This window comes from Myotis myotis, unplaced genomic scaffold (genome assembly GCF_014108235.1).
Source record: "Myotis myotis isolate mMyoMyo1 unplaced genomic scaffold, mMyoMyo1.p scaffold_m19_p_2, whole genome shotgun sequence".
Classification (NCBI taxonomy): domain Eukaryota; kingdom Metazoa; phylum Chordata; class Mammalia; order Chiroptera; family Vespertilionidae; genus Myotis; species Myotis myotis.
In genome coordinates this window covers 136,240,855-136,263,671 of record NW_023416324.1, presented here as the reverse complement: position 1 = coordinate 136,263,671, position 22,817 = coordinate 136,240,855, and the positions used below count along the sequence as shown (strand labels likewise).

At 43.8% G+C, this 22,817-nt stretch overlaps 1 protein-coding gene across 15 annotated transcripts in view; it reads right to left on the bottom strand.

The window, feature by feature from the left end:
- SENP7 (SUMO specific peptidase 7) overlaps positions 1–22,817 on the bottom strand; it is a 171,556-nt gene that overhangs the window by 40,883 nt on the left and 107,856 nt on the right. For 13 of the 15 annotated variants that reach the window (XR_004973975.1, XM_036348881.1, XM_036348889.1 and 10 more), the window contains 5 exons: positions 10,612–10,730; positions 6,878–7,059; positions 5,113–5,452; positions 3,947–4,104; positions 93–230 (listed from right to left, as the gene is read on the bottom strand). Coding sequence is in view for 14 of the 15 variants with exons in the window: in XM_036348881.1 (XP_036204774.1) it covers positions 93–230; positions 3,947–4,104; positions 5,113–5,452; positions 6,878–7,059; positions 10,612–10,730 (937 nt within the window). In the remaining variant the exon portion in view is untranslated. The remainder of the gene's footprint in view (positions 1–92; positions 231–3,946; positions 4,105–5,112; positions 5,453–6,877; positions 7,060–10,611; positions 10,731–22,817) is intronic. The other 2 variants (XM_036348883.1, XM_036348885.1) reach the window with 1 other exon arrangement.

Below are 22,817 nucleotides of genomic sequence, written 5' to 3'. Positions count from 1 at the left end.
TTCACTTGCACTAAAAAAAGAGAAGATAATATGAAATACTTTGTCTAATATCCAAAACTAAAAAAAAGAAAAAAAAATTTAGATATACTTACTGTAACACAACCTTTAGAAGCTCCTTTTATTTTACCAATATAAATAGAAGTAAATACAAAATCCAGTTGTAGATCCATCTCATTACTAGGCATAATACAGGAAGTGTTTTCCATGGCAGGACATAATTCAGATGAAGCCTAACAAGGAATAAATTATAAAATTCTTATAACCCTAAGTATTATATAAATGTTGACAATGCTTTTCCAAAGTCAGATACTTCTTTAAATTACTATTAATGGAACTGAAGAATTTTTTACTGTTGTTACTGTGAGGAAATATTATCTAGATTACTTTTCTTAAAAACTATGATTTACCTTGAGAAAATTACTCCAAATAGTCGATTCCTAAATTAATTCCGGGTCTAAGTTCTAGAAATTAGAACTGCATCAATCTTCCTCTGTATCAAAGGCATGATTTCAAACTCAATATTCCCTTTATTCATTGTTAACGCGATAGAAGTAAATTACGATTTATATAGTGATTTAGTTTAAAATGAGTTTTTAAATATACTCTCTCTTTTTATCCCACAGCCACTCCATGAAGTAGTTCTCTTTTTTCCCACTTAAGTTAATAGATGTTTTGGCTGGTTAAGTGACTTGCCCAAGGTAATGCAGTTACTAAAAAGCAGAGCTAAGACAAATTCAAGTCTCTATCGCCAAGCCAAGAGTTATTTCAACCACACAAAATTGCTTCCATAAACAAGATGATGCTCTTAGCTACTGAGAGTTTAGTGATCAATAAAGGGATATAAATACCTAAAACCCATCAGTTACATAAAATCTATGTTTTACTATATGATCTATGTCTGAGGATAGCCAACCAGTTGCCTAAAACTTCAAAATTCATACCACTTCCACACAAACAACTACAGAACTCTGCTTTTAAATGACAACAGATAACCAGGCAGTATCAGCAACAGCTGCTGCCCACAGCCTCTACTGAATTCTACACTGTGCAAAAATGACTTTTTCAATTCCATGTTTGCCTTGCCTTTGTACATTATCTTGCTTTAAGCCTAACATCACAAGTAACCAAATAAATTATCACTAGAGCAATTATGCATGTATTAACTCTCTACCTACCTCTAGAAAATATTAGTCCTCATCTAAAACTTACACAGTACTCATTATTTTTAACCCAGTTCATAATGATTGCTTAATGGAATTTTTTTGTCATTCTTGTCTTTTATTGTTTACTGTACTATTCTGATCCCCTAAGTAAAAAGGGGAATCAAATCAACTATAAGTGATTGTAATCAGTTGGAGAAAACTCTGTCTTTCTCTGTTTAAGTAATAAAATTACAAGATAGAATAGAAATAATTTCTTATTGGGTATCACAGTTTGTAAAGACTAACTGCCTCCCAAAAATGAGCAATCCATGTTTCTCATAACTTCACCTGAAACTGGAAACAAGGGAGAGTGTGGCGATGTTATGGGATTCTGCCTTATAGATGCTGGTAGGTCTCCACATTATTTGCTATTTGGCTGTGATCATATTCTGTCAGTTCTAGAGGAGATGTTACTTTTTAAAAATTTTTTATTGATTGGCCCTAACCGGTTTGGTTCAGTGGATAGAGCGTCAGCCTGCGGACTGAAGGGTCCTGGGTTTGATTCTGGTCAAGGGCACGTACCTTGGTTGCGGCACATCCCCAGTAGGGGGTGTGCAGGAGGCAGCTGATCAATGTTTCTCTCTCATCGATGTTTCTCTCTACCCCTCTCCCTTCTTCTCTGTAAAAAATCAATAAAAAATTTTTTTTTAATTTTTATTGATTGATTGGTGAGAGAGAGAGAGAGACAGAGAAAGACAGAGAGAAGAGAGATTTTGTTCCACCTGTTTATGCATTCGTTGCTTGCTTCTTGTAAGTGCTCTGACCAGGGATTGAACCCAAAACCTTGGCGTATTGGGACGATGCTCTAACCTAGTGGTTGGCAAACTGCGGTTCGCGAGCCACGTGCGGCTCTTTGGCCCCTTGAGTGTAGCTCTTCCACAAAATACCACGTGCGGGCGCACACATACAGTGCGATTGAAACTTCGTGGCCCATGTGCAGAAGTCGGTATTTTGTGGAAGAGACACACTCAGGGGACCAAAGAACCGCATGTGGCTCGCAAGCCGCAGTTTGCCGACCACTGCATGAGCTACCCAGCCAGGGCCTGTTATTTCCCTATAATATGATCTTTCATACTGCATTGTAAACTTATATGCTGCCAAAGGAACTGTAATTCATCTAGAAAAGGGATGGGGAACCATTTTTCTGCCAAGGGCCATTTGGATATTTATAGTATCATTTGTGGGCCAAAATTATCAACTTAAAAATTAGCCTGCTATATTTGGTCAAACATTTAATTAACTCACCCCTAATGGCTTGGCAGAGCCAGACCAAAGGATTTTGCTGGCCTTAGCCAGATGTCTCCTACCCCTGATTCTAGAAGTTTGAACTCATTATCAACAATGACACTGTTTCAATTACAAAAACAACTAACCCATCAAGTATGCTATTGCCCAATGGGCAAGAACGGTTACATTTTAACAAAAATTCAGAACACAGTTGCTGAGGTGATCTCTGTACGGAATTCTTTTTATTTTTTTAAATATATTTTATTGATTTTTTACAGAGAGGAAGGGAGAGAGACAGAGTTAGAAACATCGATGAGAGAGAAACATCGATCAGCTGCCTCCTGCACACCGCCCACTGGGGATGTACCCGCAACCAAGGCACATGCCCTTGACCGGAAACGAACCTGGGACCCTTCAGTCCACAGGACGACGCTCTATCCACTGAGCCAAACTGGTTACGGCATACGGAATTCTTAATGCAATAGAAATACTGGTGAAACTAATCACACCATCAGACTCTTTTTATAAAACTGACCAAATTCTTCATCACATTCTACAGAATAACAGCCTCTGACATTATTTAAGAACAGACAGAAGTTTACCATAATTCTGTACTTGTGGTCACTGATAACCATTTCTTAAAAACAACATAATCAGAGGTTCATAATATGAACAAACACTGACAATAAATGACTTGAATCTTACTTTAGAGCTAGACTCTTCAAAGTGCTATGTCAAAAACACAAGTGGCTGACAGTAAACCATCAGAGACAATCATTTATTATGTTCTGTAAGAAGGAAAATAAAAAAGGACTTAAACTGATGGCAGAGGCAGGATTTGAACACAAGTTTGTATATCTCCAGAAGCCATGCTCTCTCCTCTATATTGTATTGCCTTAATAGCATGTGAGGGAAAGGAATAAGTCCAAGTGGTTATAGTACTGCAAGACCAGAAAAATATTGGAAACTTTTACCCTAGAAAAAGTTTCGATAAAGTTCTTAAATGTCTAATGAGAACTATTAAAAATAAGTACAGTGGGGCCTTGACTTAGGAGTGTCCCGACTAACGAGTTTTTCAAGATACGAGCCATCTCTCGGCCGATTTTTTGCTTTGAGTTGTGAGCTAAAATTCGAGTTACGAGCTAGCTTCAGATACCCCACCACTAGTTGGCGCAGCGAACGTAACAGTGAACGCCACAACATCAGCCCAGCATCACGTGTCTCACTCATTCACTTAAAGATTTGACATACGAGTAATTTGAGTTATGAGCTCCATCATGGAACGAATTAAACTCGTAAGTCAAGGCCCCACTGTAATATAAATGACTAGAAAAAAATGGTATAATCCTTTCACTTCAAAATAAAGATAAATAAATATTTCTCTGAAACTAATCTCAAAATTCAAACTAAAAAATGAGTAGCTTTTATTACAATATTTTCCTTGATGAAACAAAAAATGGTTTTAGCCAAAAGTGAATATTTCACTATTTATCTACTAGAAGGCAGAAATAAATTACCTGTACCGATTCACATGTAGTCAATGGTAGTTCTGACAATGCTGATTCAGAAATACTCTCATTCTCATTACTGACGTTATGGTCTTGCTTAGATTGTAACTTAAGAATTTCTGAATTTTTATGTTCAATGGGTCCTTCTTCATCACTGGAAACAACAACTAAAAAGGCAAAATGTAAAAAAAAAAAAAAAAAAAAAAAAAAAGGAGAAATGTGTCTCAATAATCACTTATCAAAAAGAGAACTTCTCATTAATGCTATATATCTTTGATAATCCCATTAAATTTAATCATCCAACTTTATTCTAAATTTAGAAACTGGCCTATCACTCATTCATTATCTGATTTATACTAGCTATGTGCAATAATTTCAAATCAGTACTATTATTTAGCAGTTACCTGCAGATATAAAGCCATGAGAAGAACTTAGGAACAAGTTCTGGTCCTGGTAATGTATTTTACCATCACTCTAACCCAGCCGTGGGCAAACTACAGCCCGCGGGCCGGATCCGGCCCGTTTGAAATGAATAAAACTAAAAAAAAAAGACCGTACCCTTTTATGTAATGATGTTTACTTTGAATTTATATTAGTTCACACAAACACTCCATCCATGCTTTTGTTCCAGCCCTCCGGTCCAGTTTAAGAACCCATTGTGGCCCTCGAGTCAAAAAGTTTGCCCACCCCTGCTCTAATCTGTACTTTAAATCCTATTACATTAGTTGCTTCCAGGAGAGGGAACTGGATGGCTAGGGAAAGATGTGGAAGACTATTCATTGTATATCCTTTTATGTACCATGTGACATCAAATACTCAAAAGTTAAATAAAAATTAATGACAATAATTAAACAGCACCTAAACTCTGTGTACTTCAGCTTCATCAACCAAATGGCAATAATGATGATTCTTATAGGATCTTTTAAAATCTGATCAGATGAACTACAGTATACTAATCTAAAAAAAAAAAAAAATTACTTCATTGTTTTTAACTAAATCAATATTAAAGCTTCATAAAGTCCCAAAACCACAAGTCTTTTTTTTCTAAAGTTAATATACCCCACAGTGATGTCATAAATCTCTTATTGCCTTAGCCAAATTTGTTCAAGAGAAGAAATAAAATAACCAAGTAGAGCAGAAAAAATTAAGACCTTAATAGTCCTCCTGTTACTTACTTGGTTCAGCTGAGATCAGTGATTGGTTGCCTTCACTGTGTTCACTTAAAACAGGCTTTTCTATTGTGTTTAACTTATTCTCATCCTTCTCAACCAGGGTAGCAATCCCCAAAGTATCAGTGGAAATGGAGCTCTCAACAGTTTCAGTGATTGAACAGTCAGAAGTGCTTTTGGGAGCAGCACTCAAAGCCAATTCCTGACTGTTAAGTGAAGGTAGTTCAGTAAAGTCACTTTTCATAGGTTCAGGTGTAATTTCTTTAAGCAGTTTTGGATCTTGATCATGGTTTTCACTTTGCGTTTCAAACTCAGACGATACTGTTGAGTCATTTTCTTGTTCTTTCTGAACATAAATAAATGCATACAAAAAATTAGCATTTTTCAAAATTGGCTAGCATAATGAATTTTTTTAAGTTTAAATTCCTAAAGGAGAATATAAAAGTAAAAATATATCATTTTTATAATAAAGGGATAGAAAACTACACAATTATACTGCATTACTCTTGTAGTTGTCTCCCAAGTATAAAGATATACTGTCTAATCAGACACCTAAACAGTTTTTAAAAGGATAGGATGGTGAGGCTCCCATATTTACAAGGGCCTCAGACGGTCTTCCATGATCTAAGTCAACTTTAGAATGAGAGAATTTTTTTTAAGTTTTGTTTTATAAAAGTAAAGAGCCATATGACATCATGTCTATATATCTTCAGGAGCCATGCTCTCTCCTCTATATTGTAGAGAAGTAGCTAGTAACAAGAGCAAAAAATTAAAAACTTAATCAGATAACAATATAAAAAATTGTGAAAATCAATCACTGCCTTCACATCTGTTACTGTATAAATTTAAGTCATGTTTATAATTATAACTCAAAGGTACTGAAAGTCCTGAAATGCCTTGTGAATCAAAGAAATCAAAAGCTGTCTCCTTATATTTTTACTAGAGGCCCGGTGCACAAAATTTGTGCACTCAGGGGGTGTCCCTCAGCTCAGCCTGCGCCCTCTCGCAGTCCAGGAGCCCACAGGGAGTGAGCCTAAGCTATTAGTCGGACATCCTTAGCGCTGCTGTGGAGGCGGGAGAGGCTCCTGCCACCGCCACTGCACTTGCCAGTTGTGAGCTCCATTTCTGGCTGAGCAGAGCTCCGCCCTGTGGGAGTGCATTGACCACTAGGGGGCAGCTCCTGCATTGAGCATCTGCCCCCTGGTGGTTAGTGCGCATCATAGCGACCAGTTGTTCTGCCATTCGGTCTATTTGCATATTAGCCTTTTATTATATAGGACTGTTACTCAATACTAAGTCTTTGAAAATAGGTGCTATATGCACTAAAAATGGTAATTCTTTACTTACAAACTCTAGATAAGAGAAGCTGAAAGAAGTTGGTAAGTAAATTTCTACTGTTAAAATAAATCTCATAATTTTACAGGCCAAGTGAAAAAGCAATTAACTGCACAGCCCAAATAGTATTTGGCTAAAATAAAGGAAAATAATAGAAAACACATCTAAAGGAAATGTACACCAATGTACTAAGTAACGAGTGGAATCAAAGGAGGAGCAAACTTAACTTTTTAACTCATTCATGATATTTAAAGTTTGTTTCAATAACTGTATTAAATGTAAAAAAGTTTCATTTAAATCCTTTTTTAATTTAAAAAATAGACAAAGAAATCTGATGATAAAAGAATAAAGCTAGAAAAACATCATTTGGCCATGGTCAATTCATTTTTATCATAGCACAAATTACTTCATGTCACATCTAAATACCTCTACTTACTGTCAGTTCTGCTGATTTATAAAAAGAAGTAGAATTATAAGAATCAGGTAAATTACTTCTAAGCCTTTTCTTTCTCTTCCTGGAAATCAGAGTGTGTTCCATTTTTGAATCAGAACATGTACCATTCTTGTTTCTGCTCCCCTCTTCAAGATGATCACAACCACTACTTTCACTGTTAAGATCTTAAAAAAACAAGGGTCATAAACATAACCAAAAAGTACTGAAAGAATTCCTTTTAGAAGAGCTCTCAGAAACATCATCAAAATTGTTATACTACTTCCAAAGCTAATTTAAAAAAGAAGTCCACTGTAAAATTCTCATACTGACATGGATAAGTATGAAGAGATGTCCTATTTTAAAATGCATACACAAAGTGCACATTCTTTGTACAATAAATATGAGGAAAATATGTAAAAAGGTAGTATTCATTAGTAACCAAAGCAAAGCAATCACAACATGTTTTTACCTTTTGCTGTAACTGCATTCAACTGTACAACCAAAAAGGAGGAGGGGGGTCTTAATAAAATGTGGATAATTCATGTCTTAAAACATTTTTATAATTCATTGATTTTAGAAATTAGTTGTCTTTTTAAAATGTAAGATATAGATAGATAGATAGATAATTGAAAAGAACCAATAATTTGAAAGAGTATTGATCACTGTTCTTTTAAAAGGAGCCAAACTACCTTTCTTCGTCATCTGACTGTGATACATAATCATTCACAATATCAATTTGCTTTACAGTTAGTTTCTTCTTTTTAAAAATCAAGACCCTGTCATTTGAAGTCTCCAATAAATCTATTACCCTACAGAGAAAAAAGTGCTCCCTTTTTTTCAGACAAGAAGGCATTCTCTTGAAACTCATGGCAATTATTACTAAAAATGCTTAATATTTCAGTTAACAAATATATGTATTATACAAAAATACCTTCCAATAGATTCTAACTAACTGAAGGTTATCCTGAACTATTTTGCTTTCTGAATCTATATGAAACTCAAATAGAAGCTCAAAGTTTATGCACAGCAAGTCCCAAGCAGCTTCCTTGAATTCATAACATAGACTTCATGTCACACTAACTAGCCTGACCTCTCCATTCATTCAAAGTTCCTTCAATACTACAAATTATTATTGCTCCTACTCTAACTTCATAGACACCTAATGACTAACAGTCATAATATCTTTGTTGTTGCTTAAAACACGGGCACTGTGTTTGAGGGCAAAAACTCCAAGACAGTCAACAATCTTCCAATTTCCAAAGAAAATGTTCTTTGCTTCCTCCCCCAGGAAAACAAACCTCCCCCCACCAAATCATCAACACAGTATTTTGAAAAGCACATTAACTTTGTAAACTATAAAAGTAGTTTACACAGGAATTTTCCTTTAACTAGTTTAATATTTGCACATGTCCCAAAACCATCTCATGGAAAACTAATTTATTAGGTTGAGCTAGACATTGTAAAAATAGGATTCTACTTGTGTAATATATATAACTTAACTTGCAAATATTACTAGCATATAAAGTCAATGAGATGAAAAATTTCTGTAAACAAAAAATATTTAATACTAGAGGCCCAGTGACATTCGTGCACTTGGAGAGAGGGGGTACCTCAGCCCGGCCTGCACCCTTTCAAAGTCGGGGAGCCCCCAGGGATGTCCCATGGGGAGTGGGCCTAAGCCATCAGTTGGACATCCTTAGCATTGCCACAGAGGTGGGCGGCTGCACTCACCAGCCGTCAGCCCAGCTGTGGCTGAGCAGCGCACCCCCTGTGGGAGCGCACTGACCACCAGGGGGCAGCTCCTGCGTTGAGAATCTTCCCCCTGGTGGTCAGCGTGCATCATAGCAACCAGTCACTCTGCCTTTCTGTCAATTTGCATATTAAGCTATTATTATATAGGATTTTATCGTATTATTTTCTTAAAAACAATTTCCACAAGACAAACTTAATTTGCTACAAAAGAATGGTAAGCATGGGCTATAATTCAGAATTCCCATTAATTTATGGCCTTCTGTTAAACAACTGGTATGAGACACAGTCATCAATAGTTATCAAAACATGGTGATTTTTGATAACATTTCAATACCTAATTTTCTTTTTTTTAATTTTTTTTATTGATTTCAGAGAGGAAGGGAGAGGGAGAGAAACATCAATGAGAGAGACTCACTGATCAGCTGCCTCTTGCACGTCCCCTACCAGGGTATAGAGCCCACAACCCAGGCATATGCCCTGACCAGGAATTGAACCATGACCTCCTGGTTCATAGGCTGTACACTCAACAACTGAGCTACATTGGACAGGCAATACCTATTTTTTTAAAATCACTTTACCTATGAGGAGAAACTTCAGGAATACTAAGAAAGTATAAAGCATTTCTTTTGTCATGCATTTTTTCCCCCTGCTGTAAATATAAAATTCCACTGTGACTTTGAAGTATGAAGGGCACCAATCAGAAAGCAAAATTCAACTATTCCTATTCCACCTAGAAAAGCAGGGGAATGTGAGGGCTTAATGGTGTCTTGATAGTATCTAAACTGAGCCCATTTGTACAAATACTGATATTTGATAGCCAAAGGTAATTATTGCTGGGAAAGCACAATTCATAAGAAAAGAAATGTCTTTCATTATATGCAGTTAGTGACTAATTCAAAGATTATGAATATGGAGTCACATGTTTTCTATATAGACTGCCCTCATAAGAGTTGCAGCTGGTGTCTTGTATACATCCAAGTTACTAGTGTAGTGTCCTTTTAAGTTTGTCTCTTCTATGAAAAAGCTAATTAAAAATGTATAAAGAGCTGTGTTTCAAAGGAACTACAAAGTAATTCTGTGGTGTCATTACAGGACCAATTTTCTTGTGAATAATTTAAAAATTATTAAGAAAATAAGAAACCTCACTAATTTGAGCTAGCAATAATCCAAGAGATCCATGAAGATGTTAGTTTCACATCTGACTAATGTAGTAAATTGTGAAAATTTTTGAAAATTATTTTAAATTCTTAAAAGAGACAAAAAAGAAAAAATAAGTTAATTCATTAACCCTACATGTCAGGAGGCCTACAAAGAATTTTCAGTAGTCTGGGATGTATTTACCTTTAAAAATGCTAATAATGGCTTGTATTGGTATCTTCCTAGAATTGAGAGAAATTCTAATGAATAAAATATATATTTCATAGGAGGATAAAGAGTGGGAAGCTGCTAATAATAATAATAATAGTAATATAGTTAGCAATAATAACAATCCCAAATATATCCATGGAAACAACACTCAGAAATAGCTAAACAAACATTATAAATTTATAGGTCTATGCCCAGCCTCAACAACAACATAATCAACTTTACTTTTGGATTTAATAAATAGAACAAGAAATATATACTATAGGATACATATTATAAATTTAACTATTTTCTTTGAGTTGTTAAAATAATCTACCTTTATTTTCACATATCCTTCAAACATAAAATTGAATAAAGTTATTCATAAATTTTGAAATTATTACAAATGCACCCTGGCTGTTGTGGCTCAGTTGGTCGGAGCATCATCCTGAAGGTGGTGGGCTCAATTCCCAGGCAGTCACGTATGGGAGTCAACTGATGAATTTTTCTCTTTCATATCTCTCTCTCTCTCTCTCTCTCTCTCTCTCTCTCTCTCTCTCTCTCTCTCTCTCAACTTTTAAAAATTATTACAAGTGCAATACACAAAAATTTAAATAACAAGTTTTCAAAGTTAAACAAACCTTTAGACTGAGTATCAGACACTACAAGAGAAATGCCATCATCACCTCTTCTCTTTTCTTTGGTATGTGTAGCCCGCTTTGAACAATTCTTATCTACTGTCTTATTTGGTTGAGAACCCCTGAAAAACAAAATAATAATATACTCAATTCTTTCCAACACAAATAAATTTTGAAGCCAGCTGGCATATATTCAAAACAAAAACCAGGGATTTATAAATACAGTCCCACATAGGAAGAGTATATGATCTGAACAGTAAAAAAATAATGAACTAAGATTTGAGAAATGAGTTCTCATCCCTGTTCTACCCTTAACTAGTGTAGTGTCCTTTTAAGTTTGTTTCTTTGGGGAGAACACAAGACACCCACATCACAGGATTCTCCATATGCACAATGAGCAAAAGAATAATAAAAGTATTAAATAGATCAAATTGATTTAAAAAGTAAAAATTTCATGAACACAAGCACCTGATAACCACATCTACGAGTATTTAAAAAACTTTTAAGTCGAAGGTAATTGTTAATATGTTTCAAGCATGGATCATATATCAAAAGTATAAAATAAAGTTTGGAGTGTGGTAACAAATTTTACCTATAAAGGAAATAATTTTAAATACAAGGTACCAGTTAAATACATAAAATATACAATTTTTGGAAAGCAAGTTTTGGAGGTATTTGAAATATCATGCCTCAATACCAAATTTTCAGTAATGGATAAATCATCCAGACAAAAATCCAACACAGAAACACTGGAATAGAAATATACTTCAGATCAAATGGGCCTGACATGCATTTATAGAACATGCCTTCTACCAGCACCAAAATATACTCTTCTCAAGTGCACACGAAACATTCACCAGGATAAATCATATGACATGCCACAAACAATCTTAGTAAATTTAAGAAGACTGAAATCAAACCAACTACCTATTCCAATCACAATATGATAAATTAAGAAATTAGTAACAGGAAAAAAGCTGGAAAATTCAAATATATGGAGATACTAGAGGCCTGGTGCACAAATTCATGCACAGATAGGGTCCCTTGGCCTGGCCGGCAATTGAGGCCTATTAGGGAGCTGGCCAGGGGGAGGGACTGTGGGAGGTTGGCCAGCTGGCCCCCCAATCGGGGCTATCAGGGAGAACAGCCAGCCAGGGGGAGGCACCATGGGAGGTTGGCCTGTGGCCCCCCCATCAGGGCCAGGGGGGAAAGACTGTGAGAGGTTGGCCCACTCCCAACTGGGGACGATAGGGGTTGTCCAGCCAGGGGGAGGGGCCACAGGAGGCCAGCCGAGGAGAGGGGCCACAGGAGGTTGGCCAGCCAGGGTGGGAGGGGCTGTGGGACATTACCTGGCCAGCTCCCCCCCCCCCCATTGGAGCCAATCGGAGGGGCCAGCCAGCAGTGAGGAGGGGCTGAGGAAAGGAGCCAAGGGAGGTTGGCTGTGGTAACACACTGACCACAGGGGGCAGCTCTTGTGTTGAGCGGCATAGCGAGTGGTCGACTGGTCATTCAGTCAGTACAGTAACTTAGGCTTTTATATATATACTAGTAGCCCGGTGCACAAAAATTTGTGCACTCGGGGGTGAGGGTGAGGAGTGGGGCCAGACCACTCAGCCCAACCTGCACCCACTGTCATGTTCCGGGACCCCAGCCACTCCTGGCCTAGGCACAGGCCTACAGGCTTGGGCAGCCTGGCTCCCGAGGCCCCATTTTATCAAGAGAACAAAGTCGGCGTTAGTTACAGCCCTCACAGAACCCAGTACACTGCATCTGTGCATACAACTGCCTCGTTCATGTGCCTGCTTCACCCTACTGAATTACTAACATCTTGAGGACTTAGCTCTGTCTTATCCTGCTTCAACTTCAGTGCCTGGCCTGGTGCCAGGGACCTGAGAGGGTTTGCTGAGTGAGTGAATAATGAGTGAGTGAATGAGTGAATGAATGAGCAAGTAAGTGAATGAGCAAGCAGCTAAGGGGCGGGAACACGTTGCCATGGCAACATGGCAAAAGTTCCGGCCTCACTCCCGGCTCCCTGAAGCCCACCCCGGGAAAGTTCCCGCCCTGCTCCCAGCGGCCTGGCACCCCTCTCCTGGCTGCATACTGAATTACTAACATCTTGAGGACATAGCTCTGTCTTATCCTGCTTCAACTTCAGTGCCTGGCCTGGTGCCATGGACCTGAGAGGGTTTGCTGAGTGAGTGAATAATGAGTGAGTGAATGAGTGAATGAATGAGGAGTAAGTGAATGAGCAAGCAGCTACCAGCGGGGATACTTCGCACTCTGCTCTGAGCTGCCTGACGCAAACCCCGGGCAGTTCCCGCCCTGCTCCCAGCGGCCCCTGGCCCCTCTCCCGGCTGCATAGTTCGTGCAGGGCAAAGGCTGCCCGGGTGTGCGTTTTGGAAAATCAGTGCATTAGCACCTGCCAGCCTGGGATCCCAGCGAAGGGCCGTTTGTGGGCATGACCAGTGGCAGATCAGTGCATTAGCACCTGTCCGGGGATCCCCACTGGAGGGCCGTTTGTGGGCGTGCCAGTGACCGATCAGTGCATTAGCACCAGTCAGCCGGGGATCCCCCTGGAGGGCCGTTTGTGGGCGTGGCCAGTGGCAGATCAGTGCATTAGCACCTGTCCGGGGATCCCCACTGGAGGGCCGTTTGTGGGCGTGGCCGGAGGCCGATCGCTGGGGTTCCGCGCCAGCCCTGGATCTGTTCCCATATGGGCCGCCTACCACCCGGGTCACAAATAGCAGGCCCAGATGGCAGCGGGGCAGGCGGGATGGTGCTGCCCCGCCCTGCCTGCAGTATGCAAATTAGCCGCCATCTTTGTTGGCAGTTAACCACCATCTTGGCTGGTGATTAATTTGCATATCTTGCTGATTAGCCAATGGAAAGGGTAGCAAAGTTACGGCTAATTACCATGTTTCTCTATTATTAGATAGGACTAGAGGCCCAGTGCACAAAAATTTGTGCACTCGGGGGGTCCCTCAGCCCGGCCTGCGCCCATTTGCAGTCCAGGACCCCTTGGGGGATGTCCACCTGTCGACTTAGGCCCACCCCCCAGGGGATCAGGCCTAGGCTTGCAGTCAGACATCCTTCTGGCAGCCAGGGAGCCCTCAGGGGATGTCCGACTAAAGGCTTAGGCCCCCAAGGAATCGGGTCTAAACCATTAGTTGGACATTCTTAGTGCTGCCACGAAGGTGGGAGAGGCTCCTGCCACCACCACTGCGCTGGCCAGCCATGAGCCAGCTTCTGGCTGAGTGGCACTCCCCATATGGAAGTGCACTGACCACCAGGGGCAGCTCCTGCATTAAGCGTCTGCCCCCTGGTGACCAGTGCTCATCATAGCAACCGGTCATTCCGCCGTTCAGTCAATTTGCATATTAGCCTTTTATTATTATTACTAGAGGCCCGGTGCACAAAAATTTGTGCACTCGGGGGAGAGGGGGGCCCCTCAGCCCAGCCTGTGCCCTCTCACAGTCTGGGACCCCTCGGGAGATAACGACCTGCTGGCTTAGGCCTGCTCCCAGGTGGCAGAGGGCAGGCCCAATCCCTAGGTGCAGCCCCTGGTCGGGCTCAGAGCAGGGCCGATTTGGGAGTTGGGGCACCGCCCCCTGTCATGCACAGAGCAGGGCGATCAGGAGGTTGTGATGCCACCCTCAGTCACGCTCAGGGTAGGGCCGATTGGGGGGTTGGGGCACCGTCCCCTGTCACACTCAAGGCAGGGTCGATGGGGAGGTTGCGGCGCCACCCCGTCATGCACAGAGCAGGGCCAATCAGGGTGTTGGGGCACTTCCCCCTGTCACTCACAGAGCAGGGCCCATAACGGGGGTTGGGGCTCTGTACCCTGTCACACACAGAGCAGGGCCCATCAGGGGGTTGGGGCGCCGCCCTCTATCACCCACAGAGCAAGGCCGATCAGGGGGTTGGAGCGCTGCCACTCTCACACTCAGGGCAGGGCCGATGGGGAGGTTATGGCTCTACCCCATCACACACAGAGCAGGGCCCGTGGGGGGTGGGGGGGGTTGGGGCGCCACACCATCACACACAGAGCAGGGCCGATCAGGGGTTGGGGCGCCACACCGTCACACACAGAGCCGCAGGGATGATCAGGGGGTTGGGGCGCGTTCCCATCACGAAGAGAGCAGGGCCAATAGGGAGGTTGTGGCCCCGCCCCCTGTCACACACAGAGCTGCAGGGCAATCAGGGGGTTTGGGCGCTGCCCCCTGTCACGCTGATCCCGGTGCCGGGAGGCCTCGCGGCTCCGCTGATCCCGGTGCTGGGAGGCATATTACTCTTTTACTATATAGGATAGAGGCCTGGTGCATGGGTAGGTGCCGGCTGGTTTGCCCTGAAGGGTGTCCTGGATCAGGGTGGGGGTCCCTACTGGGGTGCCTGGCCAGCCTGGGTGAGGGGATGATGGCTGTTTGCAGCTGGTCACACACCCTTCAGGGTGGGGGTCCCCACTAGGGTGCCTGGCCACTCTGGGTGAGGGGCTGAGGGCTGTTTTCAGGCTGGCGGGTGAATGAAGCTCCCAACCGCTCCTTTTTTTCTTTTTTTTCCTTTTTTATTCTGGGCCAGCTTTAGCTTTGAGGCTTGGCTCCAGCTCTTAGGCCTCCGCTGCTGAAAGTAGGTTTCTGACCTTTGCTTACAATGTTGCAATCCTGCTGGCTGAAGCCCGGCGGACTAAAGCAGGTTTCTAGGGTTTGTTTAGCTTCTATATTTGTTACACAGTTGCTTAGAGTTGCAGCTCAGAGGCCAGCAGCGGCAGGCGGGGAACGTTGGAGTCCTCCGTCACTGAAGCAAGCAAGCCTCATGTTAGTTTCAAGCTGCCTGGCTGCCGGTGGCCATCTTGGCTGGCAATTAATTTGCATATTTCCCTGATTAGCCAATGGGAAGGGTAGCGGTTGTACACTAATTACCATGTTTCTCTTTTATTAGATAGGACTAGTGGCCCGGTGCACAAAAATTTGTGCACTTGGGGGCTGGGGGGAGTGTCCCTCAGCCCGGCCTGCACTCTCTCCAATCTGGGACCCCTGGAAGGATGTCCTACTGCTGGTTTACAGGGATCGGGCCTAAACTGGCAGTCGGACATCCCTCTCACAATCGGGGACTGCTGGCTCCTAACCACTCACCTGCCTGCTTGCCTGATTGCCCCTAACCACTCTGCATGCCAGCCTGCTTGCCCCCAACTTTCCCCTGCCACCAGCCTACTCGCCCCCAAATGCTGCCCCCCCCCCGCCAGCCTGATCAGCCCCAACTTCCCCCTGTACCAATGTGCTCACCCCTGCTGTCCTGCTTGCCCCTAACTACCCCCACCCCCTGCTGGCCTGCTTGCCCCTAACTGTCCCCCTGCTGGCCTGCTCACTCCAAGTGGCTCCATATTCTATTCCATTTGTGCCCTTTCCACTCCTAAGTTAATGCCGTGTCCTTAATATGTGGTTATGAGATGTCTCTGTGACTGATCTGGGAAACCTTTCATGTTTCTCTTTCCTTTCCTTTCATCTCAGGATAACTGAGCTCTGCGGTTTGTGTGGGACGAAAGGCCCTGGGAATACAATGCTGAGCCCCCTGAACTCATTTTATTCTTTATTGTATTATTTGATTCTTGAGGCTGAATTAAACATGAAAACAGAAGAAAATATACCCTTACATATAGAATCTGAGTCATTACCCGGAGATTTCTGTGGTAGTTAACACTGAGGCATGAGACACCTGTGTTTATTGGTCAATTTCCTCAACTATGGAACCAAGGTTGATCCTGCCCCTCGGATCCTATAGAGGTTGGATATGATGCATCCAGAGGGATTAACTGGCAGCTCTCAGAATAAGATCAGAAATCCACAGACACTTGTTTCCTTTACCCAGACAGAGTTAGAAAAACACAACTGTTTTTATCATAACAGCAACAAGGGCCATGCCTGTGGGAGGAGGAGCAGGGAACCAGGGCTTCCCCCTTGCTCCTTCCCCCCCCTCCCTCCCTCCATCCCTGCACTGGTCCAGCTGCTATGCTATGGTGGAACCCCTCAACTCAGGCTCTCACCCTGTCCATGTCACAGAAAGGAGCATGCACACTTCTTGCAGACACAGAAGCAGCTGTGGAATAGGAAGGTGGTGGTTATTCCCCTGAGCAGGTATTGAAGTCCTTGTTGAAGTCTCCACTCCAGAGCCTGCGAATCCTGGGAGGCTGCACAGTGGAGGCGGCACATTCCTTTCAGTAGAAACTGAAGATTGCTAGGAGCCTGCCAGCTGAGGGGAAAGGACCAGGAGGTCTGCCTTGTGCCCATTCCCAAACCACAGTCCCCTTTGCTGGTGGAGCCTCCTGAGCCCAACGCCCATGGCCTGAGCGCACAGGGGGCGGGGCCAACGCCATCGCCATGTTCCCTCTGAGCCCCACAAATGGCTGGGGCTGCACTCAGGAAGGGCTGTACACAGGGCGGGCTGCACACGGGACGGGACCCCGCCTTTGCCGCTTCCCCCCTGAGCTCCGCGCGGATGGCCTGGCCGCACATGGAGCAGGCTGCACACGGGGTGGGGACCCCTGCCATCCCCTCGTTCAGCCTGAGTTGCCTGCCAATGGCTGGTCGCACATGGAGCGGGCTGCACACGGGGCAGGGACCCCTGTCATCCCCTCATTCAGCCTGAGCTGCCTGCTGATGGCCTGGTCGCACATGGAGCGGGCTGCACACGGGGCGGGGGCCCTTGTCATCCCCATGTTCCACCTGATCTCCGCACCGATGGCCTGGCCGCACAGGGGGCGGGGCCCCACCATCACCTCCTTCCATTTGAGCCCCAGGGCCACTTTTGCCTTGACACCCGGCTCTTAGCTGCCACTTTGGTTTCCAATCACCGTGTGGCAGGCGGCGTCTTCCCCTTTCACCTCCCAGCATTGCGCCTACATATGCAAATTAACCGCCATCTTTGTTGGCAGTTAATTTGAATATCACCCTGGTTAGCCAATGGGAAGGGTAGCGGTCGTACGCCAATTACCATGTTTCTCTTTTATTAGATAGGACAAGAGGCCCGGTGCACGAATTCGTGCACTGGAGGGCGGGGGTCCCTCAGCCCGGCCTGCGCCCTCTTGCAGTCCAGGACCCCTCGTTCCCGCCACCACTGCTGCTGCAATCACCAGCCCTTAAGCTAGGCTTTTAGCTCAGCAGCGCTTTCCCTGTGAGAGTGCACTGACCACCATGGGGCAGCTCCTGCATTGAGCATCTGGCCCCTGGTGGTCAGTGCCTATCATAACAATGGGTTGTTCTGCAGTTCGATCAATTTGCATATTACGGTTTTATTATATGGGATATAGGATGTCCCTATTTCCCCCCTTTTGCCCCCTCTACCCAACTCTTGCCGGGAGCCGGTCCATCCTTGCGGTTTCAAGGGACCCGGCATATATGGCATACTGTTCTTAATATGTTTGCTCACCTTCTTGGCACTATGTGTTTTAACCAAGGTCTCTGAGAAAGGGTGTTTCCCCAGGTAGGGATTTTCCCCTGAAGTTAGGGAGGGAATAAAACGTCTTAACTAAGTGCCAGGCGGGTAATTAATCACTTTAACTATGAACAATCATGCTTAAGCTACATAATCTTTACTCCCTGGAATGGAGATAAGAAACGCCCTAACCTTTGTAATAGAGATTGATAGGATTGAATCAACTGGTATAAATACAGATGTAATAAGACAGCAAGAGACAGAACTTAGAATACAGACCAAGAGAGACGGAACTTAGGCACAGAGCCTACACAGAACGTTCTCTAGAGACAGAAGAACTTTGCTGGAGAGAACATGGCAAAAGATCCTGGACAGACACTGGCCTCAGAACCTAGAGACAGAACCTAGCGAGAGAACATGGCAAAAGATCCTGGACTGAACCTGACTACAGAAATTGGCAAGAGAACCTGACTAGAACCTGGTGACTGAACCTGGCTGGAGAACCTAGCAAGAGAACATGGACACAGAACCTGGCTGGAGATCTGAAGCAGAACCTCTCTGGAGATCCAGACCAGAACTTGGCTGGAGATCCTGGCTAGAGATCCTGGCTAGGCTGCTGATCAACTGAACGCTTGTCTCCGTGTCATTCCTTCTTCGCCAACTCCGTCTACGCCTTTGGGAACCCCTGGACCTGCTGGGGTTGGACCCCAACAAACTCTTGCCCCCCACTTCTCTCTGGCCATCACCATAATGCTGTCTGTGTCCATGGGTTCTGCATATATTTTCTTTGGCTAATCCCTTCTTTAAATTCACTTCTTTAAATTTTCATTTTCAGATAAGTGCTTATAACTGCACTATTATATATTTTCTATTATAGCATTTAGAATCAAGATATCTTTTAATTGAACCCTTGTAAATTTTAGCACAATTTAATAAATTATGCTAGAAGCAATTAGGAGATTTTCATGTAATGCAGATACATTTCAATTAATATTTTAATTTTTTAATTTGGAATAATCTCATACATGTAAAAAAAAAACTATAAAATACTACAGCATATTATATGTACCCTTCACCCAATTTCTTAGGTGTTAATAATTTAAACATAACCATATACAACTAACAAAATTTGTAATATATATTTTTTTATAATCTCTTTCATGTTACTTAACCCATTTACTTTGTTTTTGTTAATCTTCACCCAAGGATATTTTTCCATTAAATTTTAGAGAGAGTGAAGGGAAAGGGAGAGACACATTGATTGGTTGCCTCCTGCACATGCTCTGATAGGGACTGGGGATCAAGCCAGCAACTGAGGTACATGCCCTTGACTGGAATTGAACCTGGGACCCTTCAGTCCATGGGCTAATGCTCTATCCACTGAGAAAAACAGGCTTCAGCTTAATTCATTTATTTTAATCTCTATGTGTCTTTATATTTAAAGTGGGTTTTGTTTTTGATTCACCCTCATAATCTGTCTTTTAATTGGTGCATTTATGCCACTGACTTTCAGAGTACTTACTGATAGTTACTGCCATATCGGGTGGCTTCTGGGGCTTCTGGGGCCGGCCTGCGGCCTGGGATCAGATCCAATCACGGGTGGCAGGCAGGCGGCTTCTGGGGCTTCTGGGGCCAGCCTGCGACCCGGGATCGGATCCAATCACAGGCGGGAGGCAGGCGGCTTCTGGGGTCGCACACGGGGGCCTGGATGGCGGCTCGCACTCACGCTGTCCCGCCCTGCCTGCAGTATGCAAATTAGCCATCTTTGTTGGTGGTTAATTTGCACATTGTGCTGATTAACCGATGGGAGGCGTAGCGAAGGTACGGTCAATTACCATGTTTGTCGAGGAGAACCAAGATGGCGGCATAGGTTAACGCTGGAGATTGCTGCCTTGAACAACCAAATCAAAACACACCTAAAAGATGGAACGGACATCATCCAGAACCACAGGAAGGCTGGCTGAGTGGAAATTCTACAACTAGGAGGAAAGAGAATATCATACCCAGACTCAGAGGAGGCGCAGTGCTGAAGTGAAATACTCAGGTACGGAGTGCACGCGGAGCGGGCTGGCGGCGGAGGGCGCGGTTGGTGCTTTCAATCCGGAGGGAGTCTCAGATTCTGAGCTCCAGATCCGGGCGAGTCTCTAGGGACCCAGACTCAAACGGGAGAAGCGGGACTGTCTGGCTTCAGTCGGAACTAGAAGGCAGCTTTCTCTCCAAGGTTTGCAGCAGTTGCTGCGACTCTGTGAGGCAGAGCCCCTAGGGACGGAACTGAGAACCGCCATAACTGCTCTCTCCGGCCCACCCTGTTGATCCCGAGCCCGAGCGACCCACCCGCCCCACCCAAGCCCTGCGCAGAGACATTTGCCAGATAGCCTAAGGAAAGGCTAGATTAGCACCTCCCTAGAGGACAGAAGTTTTCCCACTGCAGACACAACCGATTCTCACAGCCACCTGGCCTGGAGGTCAAATCCCCCTAGTATTAACTACAACAATCAAGGCTTAACTACAGAAGGACTGCACACAAAAACCACTAGGGGGTGCACCAAGAAAGCATAAAAAATACGGAGACAAAGAAACAGGACAAAACTGTCAATGGAGGATATTCAGTTCAGAACCACACTTTTAAGGTCTCTCAAGAATTGTCTAGAAGCCATTGATAAACTTAATGAGATCCTCAACAAATCTAATGAGACCCTCAATGTTATGATAAAGAACCAACTAGAAATTAAACATACACGGACTGAAATAACGAATATTATACAGACTCCCAACAGCAGACCAGAGGACCGCAAGAATCAAGGCAAAGATTTGAAATGCGAAGAAGCTAAAAACACCCAACCGGAAAAGCAAAATGAAAAAAGAATCCGAAAATACGAAGATAGGGTAAGGAGCCTCTGGGACAGCTTCAAGCGTACCAACATCAGAATTATAGGGGTGCCAGAAGATGAGAGAGAGCAAGATATTGAAAACCTATTTGAAGAAATAATGACAGAAAACTCCCCCTACCTGGTGAAAGAAATAGACTTACAAGTCCAGAAAGCACGGAGAACCCCAAACAAAAGAAACCCAAAGAGGACCACACCAAGACACATCATAATTAAAATGCCAAGAGCAAAAGACAAAGAGAGACTCTTAAGAGCAGCAAGAGAAAGAAACTCAGTTACCTTTACAAGGGAGTACCCATACAACTGTCAGCTAATTTCTCAACAGAAACTTTGCAGGCCAGAAGGGAATGGCAAGAAATATTCAAAGTGATGAATACCAAGAACCTACAACCAAGATTACTTTATCCAGCAAAGCTATCATTCAGAACTGAAGGTCAGATAAAGAGCTTCACAGATAAGGAAAAGCTAAAGGAGCTCATCACCACCAAACCAGTATTATATGAAATGCTGAAAGGTATCCTTTAAGAACAGGAAGAAGAAGAAAAAGGTAAAGATACAAATTATGAACAACAAACATGCATCTATCAACAAGTGAATCTAAGAATCAAGTGAATAAATAATCTGGTGATCATAATAGAATCAGGGACATAGAAAGAGAATGGACTGACTATTCTTGGGGGGGAAAGGGATGTGGGAGATGTGGGAAGAGACTGGACAAAAATCGTGCACCTATGGATGAGGACAGTGGGTGGGGAGTGAGGGCGGAGGGTGGGGCGGGAACTGGGAGGAGGGGAGATATGGGGGGGAAAAAGAGGAACAAATGTAATAATCTGAACAATAAAGATTTAATTGAGAAAAAAATTACCATGTTTGTCTATTATTAGATAGGACTAGGGGCTCGGTGCACGAAATTTGTGCAGGGGGGTGGGGGCCTCAGACCAGCCTGCCCCCTCTCACAAACTGGGAGCCCTCAGGGGATGTCTAGTGATGGCTTAGGCTTGCTCCCTACTCCCCTTGGGGATAGGGCCTAAGCCACAGTCTGGCCTCCCTTTCTGGGAGGTGACGGGGCTGATCAGGGGAAGGCACCAGCCCCATTATCCCGCTGCTGCAGCCACTGCCAGTCACTGCAGCCACCAAGGTGTTTTCATCAACACGGACTCCAGTCCCATCACCATGAAAAAAATGACAACTTTCTTTAGGCATTTTCAAGATGTCTTTCATATAATAATAATTTCTTTATTATTTTTTTATCCTCACCTGAGGATATGTTTCCACTGATTTTTAGAGAATGTGGAAGAGAAAAGGAAAGACAAAGAGAAATATCAAAGTGAGAGGAACACTTTGATTGGCTGCCTCCTGCATGAGCCCTGACCTGGGCCCCAGCCAGGGAGGAGCCTGCAACCTAGGTATATGCCCTTGGTCAGAATTGAACTCAGACCCTGCCATCTGCAGGCCAAGGCATTATCCACTGAGCCAAACCGGCTAGGGCAGGAAATGACATTTCTTAGCCCACCAGCAGCAGACCTTCGTTTTTTTCAGCAGGAATGTGGTGAAAAACCCTAGATCACCTTTTTGGATTCTTATTACCCAAGTTACTAAGAATATTACCAGTGGCATACAGGGAGCTTAACCAATGAGTGGTCAGAAAAGGTGTTCCCTCTGTAGTTCACACCGATCACCTGCTCTGCCCCCCGCCCCCAGGCCTGATGCCTCTGGCCCAGGCTTCAGGCCCGGGCAGGGGACCTCATCACTCTCCGATCACCAGATCGGCCCCTTGCCCAGGCCTGACGCCTCCGCCAGAGGCGTCAGGCCTGGGCAGAGGACCCCTATCTCCCCCCCGATCACCGGCTTCTGGGCGGCTTCTGGGGCCAGCCTGCGGCCTGGGATGGCAGCTTG